The sequence below is a fragment of the Marmota flaviventris genome, chromosome 2 (assembly GCF_047511675.1).
Source record: "Marmota flaviventris isolate mMarFla1 chromosome 2, mMarFla1.hap1, whole genome shotgun sequence".
In the NCBI taxonomy this organism is placed as follows: domain Eukaryota; kingdom Metazoa; phylum Chordata; class Mammalia; order Rodentia; family Sciuridae; genus Marmota; species Marmota flaviventris.
The window spans coordinates 11,028,650-11,037,373 of NC_092499.1; the positions used below are offsets into that span (position 1 = coordinate 11,028,650).

At 52.8% G+C, this 8,724-nt stretch overlaps 1 protein-coding gene across 1 annotated transcript; it reads left to right on the top strand.

Annotated features, from left to right (window-relative positions):
• The first annotated feature begins 5,890 nt into the window (after positions 1 to 5,890).
• On the top strand, positions 5,891 to 7,791 carry Gsc (goosecoid homeobox). Its single transcript, XM_027950937.2, has 3 exons — positions 5,891 to 6,378; positions 6,791 to 7,050; positions 7,375 to 7,791. Exons 1-3 carry the CDS (start codon positions 6,024 to 6,026, stop codon positions 7,528 to 7,530), a joined length of 771 nt encoding a protein of 256 aa, XP_027806738.1. The 5' UTR covers positions 5,891 to 6,023; the 3' UTR covers positions 7,531 to 7,791.
• The last annotated feature ends 933 nt before the right edge of the window (positions 7,792 to 8,724 follow it).

Here is an 8,724-nt window from a genome sequence, read left to right on the forward strand (position 1 = left end):
TTGGAATGCTTGAGAACCATACGTAAAACACCTCCTCCTCCTGTCTTTCCTAGACTCTCTCTCTCTCTCTCTTTTTTTTCTTCTTAATTAGATTCGTCCCAGCAAGGTCTTTTTTTAGAAAGAGGATTTCAATTTGTTAAGTCAGGCCACTCAACTATGCAAAAGAAAAAAATGAGAAAAATGAGGGTCTCCCCCGCCGTTTCCCCAGAGTTCTTTTCCCCAGTTCCTCCAAAACTTCACAAAGGGACCGTGTCACTTGAAAGTCTGCACTTGACAAGACTGACACAACAAACATGGGCACGACCTCAGAGCAGCTGGAAAGGATCCAGGCCTGCTGCCTGGAAGTGCACATGCTGCAGGAAGTGCACATGCCGTCCCTGCTCACACGCACGCACGGGTCTGCTGTCTCCCCCGGGGTGAAGGCATACAGTTCTCATGCTAGCACTTATTTGGGGGAGACAAATACATTAGTAACAAACGGGTTGACACAAATTTATATGCTTTTTTTTTTTTTCCAGAAACTCTGGGAGCCCAGAGGGCTCTGAACTGCACCCTGCCCCAACTGTGCAACACCAGTAGCAACCACCTTCCACCAAGAAAGACCCACCCATGGCTCAGATCACTGATTCTGTGCCCCGGATGATTCTCCTCCGAGACTGATGTTTGCATCTTAATAGGTCTGTGATATGAAGCCATTTCGCTGGTAACATTCTGAAATGATACCTAGATTTTTAACACCTATTTGTATGTTGGACTGATCAGCAACACCCTAAGACAAGCATTTAATGACATGCCCGTCAGTCCCTGAACCCTGCTTAAGTGTCCTCTTGGATGAGCTGGCTTAAAGAAAAGTGACAGAAATGTTCTTTAATAACTATGGTTTATCCATTTCTTTCAGATAGTAAGTGGCACGTTCTCACCTCATTTGCAGCTTTTAATCCCAAATGGACATTGCTTTTGAAATACCCTCTTTCTTTCTTTTCTTTTCTTTTTTCTTTTTCTTCCCTGAGGCTGCCACTTGAAAGTTGAAATCTAGCAAGAATGTAATGGTAGGTGCCGGCTTTCTGAATTACAGGGTGACTGCCTGAGCTGTCCTAAAAAGCAAGTGTCTTTTTTATGCCGCATAAAAGACTGAAATGTTTACATATCAAAAGGCTATAGGCCAATTTCTGTCAAAATTACACATGAAGTTAAGCAGTACAAGCAATTTATTTAAACACTAGTCATTGTAGAAAAATTCAAAACCATATGCTCTTTTAGCAGTTTTTCACAAATGCATTTGACCCATGACTTGGCTAGACATACAAGCTTCATAATTTACTCTAAATTTCAAATCCCCTTGACGTTTAAATAAAAGATCTTCATTAATGAGGTTTACATGAATGAAAACTTTAGAAGCTGATATCGGTTAGCAAGGGGCTTCAGGACCGTCTGTGCCTTCGCTCTAATTTTCAAATGACTGACTTTGCTTAATCATTTCAAGAGAAAGTTCCTCTGAGAACAAATTATCATCATTTGCATTCTGCGATTTGCAAAAGCAACGGTGCAGTCACTTTGAAACAAACTTTGAAAGTGGATTTCTGCAACCCAGGAAAACTGAAGCTATTTTTTCCCCCTTGAGGCCTTGGGAACACGTCATTTTTCGACACCCTCTTCTCTCCCAGGGCTACGTGCTTTCCCTAACACCTTGATGAGCTTGTTCTTAGGGTTTCGGGTGTTTTTCTTTAGAATGTTTCAAAACTTCTATCAAAAATCATCTGGTAAGTTCCCTATGTTTAGCTGAATGCAAGAGACCCTGGACAAATGCGTCGCTGGTTAGCTTTAGCGGGCAGAGACTGCACGGGTGGAGGCTGCGCGGGTGGGTCAGCACCACCAGGGACCAGCCTCCCCGGAATAAGGCTAGAGCTATCGGAGGGGTCCTTCAGGGACCAGCAGAACTGTATTGCTGGTTTGGCGCACCAATTTTGAAACATTAGATTTTTTTTTTTTTAAAAGCCTAAACACCAACGAGAATACCAATTTGCGCTGTGAAAACTACTGAGGTCTCCTTGCTGCGCGCTGGGGACCTACAGAGACATTAGAATTGTTCCTAATTCCTCTGACCTCCATGCAGCCTGGAGGGCTAGGTTATCTTTGAAAAGGACACGCCAGCTTTTTGCACATGATAAGAAAAATCTTACTTACATGCATCGGATTATAAACTCTGCTCTGTGATCAGGCAAGAGAGTGAGAGAATTAAGAAACGAATCCTAAGAAGTTGGGGCCGGGTATGCATTTTAAAATACAGCTGTGGGGAGTGGGGTGTAAAGAGAAAGGGGACAGCTTTTTCCACGATGAAAATATCTCGGGGCGCGGAGATATGCCCAGGCACACGCTCCAAACTTGAGTACTCTGTTTTAAATCAGAGAAGCAATTTAATCTACACTCTTTGAATCAATTTAGCGATGACCGCAGCGCAAGTCGCCTTCCATAGAGGCCAAACAGCAAATATACCTTACGCATGTGGAATCCACTGATCTATTCTTTAATATTTTTAAAATGAGGGCTATTACCGGGGCGAATGACTCCTCAACAAACACATTTTCATAGACTTCTGCGTGGTGATTGCTTTGTGTGAAATCGTGTTTGGGTGATAATAGGGAAAATCAGCGGCGTGTTTACTGCCTTTCCCACCGAAGCGCTCCCGGCTGCCGCTGGACGCTCCGGGTCCTCCCATGCTGAGCCGTGCGTGTGGGGCCGACAAACAATCGCTTAGCAACACGAGGGGGACCATTTGCTTGCGTTGCATTTGTTATTCCAATTGCGCCAGGCAATGAGGGGCAAGATTGGCGCGTTGTGGACACTTGTGGGTTTTCGTCCTTAGAGGAGGTGCGGTACCGGGCCAAAGAAGACGCCTTTCTGGCGTCTGCCTCCCCGCGGACAAAGAGGAAGGACCACAGATTGAGGGGCACCCAGGTTGGGGAGGTACGCCAGGCAGGGGTGAGCTGCGTGAGAGGTGGCAGAGTGAGTAGTGTGTGGCTCTGGGTCCCTGTGACCCCTTCCCTGAAATTCTCCTCCATTAGAGGATAGAGCTTGCAAATTCGCTCTTATCTTAGACTCAACTGATTCAGAGACCCTGCCCTAATGCTGGGGGCAGGGGTGGAGACAGCACACTCCTTTGTCCCGATGAAAAGAACAAGAAAATGTCCTTTAGTCCATCCCCAACCTCCTTGGGCCAGTTACCTTCCTAATTTTAAGGTTGTAAGGGACTCAATGAATGTTGGATTAGGTTCGATCAATTAAAATCCTGAGGCCTCCAAAAGAGGGGCAATTTACAAAGTGTCTCCATTCATTCCAACTCTGATGTTCAGACTGGATACTCTTCCTTCTAGTGGTTGGGGAGTTAGCCAGAGGGCTTCAGGAAAGTGAAGCACAATCTAGGATTTTGTTCAACCTGATCATTAAGGACAAGAATCAGGAGGAAGAAGACAGGAGGGGTGGACTTGGCCAGCGAGTTGGTTCTACACTTTTAAATACTTGGAGGCCCGTCCGTAGGTCTGAGACTGAGGTTTTGTTGGGGGTCCTGATTTGAGCACTCTTCACGACAACTAATGGACTAGGAATCTGCCTGTAGAATCCTACTTGGCTTCTACCTCCCCCTGATGCAGGCAAAGATCTTAAAAGACGCACCCCCGCAAAGTTCGCCCGCCCAGCAACCAGCACAAATGCAGATAAATTCACTGCTGAAATTGCAGCCCCCAGTTTTCTTCCATCCATTGCCCTGTACAACGGAACCTGAGAAAGGCGGGCGGCAGTATGTGTGCTCTGGGACCTAGTGACCCATTCGCTGTCTCTCAGAATGGAAAATCTGCTTCCCTCCCTGGTTAATAGAGAGCGAAGGCAGGTTTTCTTACCGTAGACCTGACCTCTGAAAGAGAGGGTCACTCTCCTTCCTGGGAGGTTATAATTATTATTTTTAAATCTATGGCTTCCCCAAATTGAGACCCATTTCCATCCGGCCTTAATCTCTCCCAACAACCTCTAGTTTGCACAGCAAAGAACCAAGTCTCCCGACCACAGGAGCCGGTGGGCGTTAGGATGTGGAGCTTCAACTCCGGGGAACTAGGAGGAGAAGCGCGCACTAGCCCTCGTTCCGCGGCCCCAGCGCATTGCCGAGTTCTGCGCCCCCGCAGGACCGAAGCTCCGCTCAACGGCTCTTTGACTTGGGAAAGGAATTGACAAGTGGCCTTTCCCCGGTGCTTGGGAAGAGGCAGCGTAGTTGACTTAGTCTTACTGAGGTGATTTCAGACAACTTTTCGGGAACCCCTGGTTAATCAGTTCCAGAAAAATCGGGTAGGAGTTAAAGGCGAAAAAATGGGTAGGAGTTAAAGGCGGCCTTCCTTTGGGACTCTGGCGGGGTCTGCCATCCCCGCCCAGGGCGGTCTCCCGTCTCAGTCGGTGCTGGCCCTTCCCCCTGGAATGGCTGTCGTTGCTGGCGCAAAGGCCCGAAGAAAGACGGCTTTGGAGTCCAGGGGCTTGCGCCCAGGCCGCAGGACCTCAGGGGCTCTTTCGTTCCGCGCACACTGTCGCCTGCCTACCTTCTCGAAGAGCGCTCAACAGCCTGCGCGCAGAATGGACTGGCTGCACCTCTGGCGGCTCCAGCGGGCGGCCGTGCTGTGCGGAGAAACCCGCAAGTCACTGCGGCTGCCTTTGGCAAGCAGGAAGGGCCTTGGTACAGGCCCCCGGGACCGGGGAACCCAGCCTGGGCCTGCCAGGCTGAAGTTAAGGGGCCTGTCATTTAGGGAGTGAGCAGGTCCAAGGGGGAAAATGCGACTCAATTGTTCCGGAGGAAGACTGAGAAGCCCCAAAGGCTCCAATCTGGATTGAAAACCCAAAACAGGGAAAGAGGACACCCCACTTCTAAAAATAAGAATCAACAAGGAAAAGCACAAAACCTACCGACACCCACGCAGGGGGCAGCTGGAAGCATCGCTTCTGAGTGCTACTCTTGAACTTTAAATAGTGGCTGAATTCGGTCTTCGTTGTGTAAGGACCTAGGGACTGTCATGGTAGTTTTCTGACCCAAAGCGTCTGGGGGGGGGGGGGGGAGAGAGAGAGAATGAATATGAATTTTAGAAAATACAATGAAACCTTTTCTTTCATCGTTTTTGCTTTACAAATTTTGACTTTTGCAAAAACAAAAGGCTGGGGTGGGGAGTGGGAATTAACTAGTTGATTGGGAAGAGAACTTTAAAGATTAAAAAAGAGAGAAGGAGTTGAAATTAGGCCGTTCGTACACGGAGGCCCAAGGAGGAGCGGAATTTTCAATCCTACTTGAGGAAGGACACACTCACATTTTCTAAAACAAAACAAATTCCGAAAGAAGTAGCCCCAAAGTAAAACCGGCCACAATGAATTTGAGCTAAAGGCAGAGGAAATCGCACCCAATAATAGGACCCAATCTGAGAAAAAAAGGTGGGGGCGGAGAGGTCGGGCGGAGGGAGTTGTTAACTGCGGCAGTACAATGGAATTAATGAGATTAACCAGGGCAATTAGGCCGCCCGCCCAGCTCGACCGGCCCGCGGCGGGGCTGCCGAATGGAAAAGATTAGGTTAATTTCATTAATTCTCAATCCACAATCTCTTCTCAGGCTCTGTCACCCCCTCCCCTTGGCACCTCTCCCCCTCCCCTGGAAAACCTCCCCCCACCCAAAGGAGAAGAAAAGGCCAAATCTGGTTCTGTTTGTCATCTGCATATTACCAGGAACTAAATCCAGGATGACGTCGACTCGGTATAAAACCAACAAGAGGTTCAGCTGGTCCGAGCTCGTCCTACCCGCGGGTTGAGTTCAGCGAGCGCTGCAGCGAGGGGCGGGCGGGAGGAGGGCGAGCGGACGCAGGGGGCGGGGAGGGGCGCGGGGCTGCACGCTCGCCGGCGCTCTCTTTCGGTTTGGTCGGCGGTAGGAGGAGAGCGGACACCCCCACTTTGAGGCATTTTCCTCTGCGTGTCCCCGCTGCCCTCTGGTCCCGGCGCGGGTCTCGGGGATGCCCGCCAGCATGTTCAGCATCGACAACATCCTGGCCGCCCGGCCGCGCTGCAAGGACTCGGTGCTGCCGGTGGCGCCCAGCGCCGCGGCTCCGGTCGTCTTCCCGGCCCTGCACGGGGACTCGCTCTACGGCGCCAGCGGAGGCACCTCCTCGGACTACGGCGCCTTCTACCCGCGCCCGGTGGCCCCTGGCGGCGCGGGCCTCCCAGCCGCGGTCGGCGGCTCCCGCCTAGGCTACAACAACTACTTCTACGGGCAGCTGCACGTGCAGGCGGCGCCCGTGGGCCCGGCCTGCTGCGGGGCCGTGCAGCCGCTGGGCGCCCAGCAGTGCTCCTGCGTCCCGACGCCCTCAGGTATGGTCGCGCTCGCTCGGGCCTTCGCAACCTAGCGCTGTCGTTAGTCCCTGGGATGGTGGCGCTTGCTTTGGTCACCTTGCACAAACTTTTCCTCTTGCAAACCCCCATTTCTTGGCGGAGTTTGCACACGCCTTACTGCAAACTTTTCGCGAGTTAGCGAAAGTAACTCGCGTAGTGTCCGGGTTAGGATTCCACGCCCAGGCCATAATTTAGTGCCTGCCGTGGGGAAAGTTAGGTTTTTTAAATTCCCCGACTGGCTCTGGGGCTTGAGGGGGGATGATCCCTCCCATTTTCCGGCACCTCGACCCCTTTGTAGCTGTTTTTTAAGTGGGAGAGGATTGCGGGCTGGCCGGCGGGCGTGCGCGCGGTGACGAGGGAGGAGGCTGACTGTGCGCCCGCCTTGCCGCAGGCTACGAGGGCCCAGGCTCGGTGCTGGTGTCTCCAGTGCCGCACCAGATGCTGCCCTACATGAACGTGGGCACGCTGTCGCGCACCGAGCTGCAGCTCCTCAACCAGCTGCACTGCCGGCGGAAGCGGCGGCACCGCACCATCTTCACCGACGAACAGCTCGAAGCGCTGGAGAACCTCTTCCAGGAGACCAAGTACCCGGACGTGGGCACGCGCGAGCAGCTGGCCCGGAAGGTGCATCTCCGAGAGGAGAAAGTGGAGGTAGGCACCCAGCCCGCCGGCGGTGTCTAGTGGTCCTTCCCAGGGAGCAGGGCCCCAGGCGGGTTGGCCCAGCTCTCCTCCAAGCTCCCTAAACTTTAAAAACTTCCCGGTGGCCGCCTGGAGGCTGGAGGGCGCTTTAGGCCCAGGAAGTCGGGAGAAAACGCGGAAGCCGGAGCTAGTGGCTCCGCTCCTTTTGTTGGTGTGCGCGCGGTGTCCGCTCGCGATTCCACGGCCCGTTCATCCCGCGGCCACACGGAGCCCCGGGTGTGCTGGCGGTGGGGCAAGCGCCCCTTAACTGTTGTTTTGTGCTCACTTGCGCAACAGGTCTGGTTTAAGAATCGCCGCGCCAAATGGAGGCGGCAGAAGCGGTCCTCATCCGAGGAGTCGGAAAACGCTGAGAAGTGGAACAAGACGTCGTCGAAGGCGTCGCCGGAGAAGAGGGAAGAGGAAGGTAAAAGCGATTTGGACTCGGACAGCTGACGGCCGCGGGATGGCCGTGGCGCTTGCCTGACTCAAGGACTTGCACAGACAGACGATGCTACTTCTTGCACACGCGCTGCCTTGCGGGAGGGGGTCGAGAAAGAGGAACGAGCTGTAAATAGTGTACAGAGCCGGGAGGGTCGGCGCCTGGGGACTGGCGGGCAAGCGGGTTCTCGCAGCCCCGCGCGGTCAGAGGCCGCCTGCATCTTGCTCCCCACTGTAGTATTTATAGTTAAGTTAACGGTGACAGTACAATAAAGTGACGGTGATGTAGATGGGCCAGTCTGTATTTCCTACCACCACCACCACCACCACCATCAGTCCGAGGCCTAGAAACCCATTTAGTTTGTAGCATCTACAGAAAAATTGAGCAGCTTTGACCTGTCAAAAGGAAGGAACAAGAAAAACTCGGGGGGGGGGGGGAACTCACCGAGGGATGGATTGGAACGGGATGGGGTCCCAGTTTAACAGTAAGCCTCGGCCCTAGTTCTCCAGGAAGGAGTGAAGTGTGGCCTTGCGGACGTGATGTGAGGGTCTGCCAGGGTTCTTGCTCCTTGCTCCCGCTGGGAGAAGGAGCACACCTTCCTTCTCTGTAGAAGCCAGAGCTACAGACCGAAGCTTCTCCAGAGCCCTAGTCTATTTCTGTGAAATCTCAGACCAAAGATGGCCAGTCCACGGCTGAGTTAGGCAACGGACATGCCTGTTCCCCCGGGTGCTTTCCTCGATCTTCCACGAAACTCCCCGCAGCCCTAGTTGGCACTGTAGCCCCACGGCAGCCAGGAGGACCTCTGCCAGGAGACCAAGTACCCGGACGTGGGCACCCTTTTCCCTGGGCGGCTGAGTGGCCAGGGCTGAGGGATGCGCTCTCAGTCAGTCTAGGAGGGCACGGGGAGAGGGTTGCTTTGAAGTGGCAGTACCAGTCCCCACCCCCATGTCGCTCTTTTCTTCTGGAACTATCTACCTTCCACCCACCCGGGGCTGGAATAAGGAACTCCAGCGAGCCAGTTGCGGGCTGGCTATGCCCGCCCCGCCGGGTCTGCAGTTAACCAAAGACTGGAGAGGTCTCCCGGAGCCCCTGAGCTAGGGATAAAGAGTAGATCACTCCGCAGGCCATTCAGGGCATGGAGTGAAGGCCAAGGCCAGAAGGGATAGCTTTTAATATGTTGAATTTTATTCTGCTCACTTACCCAAGAG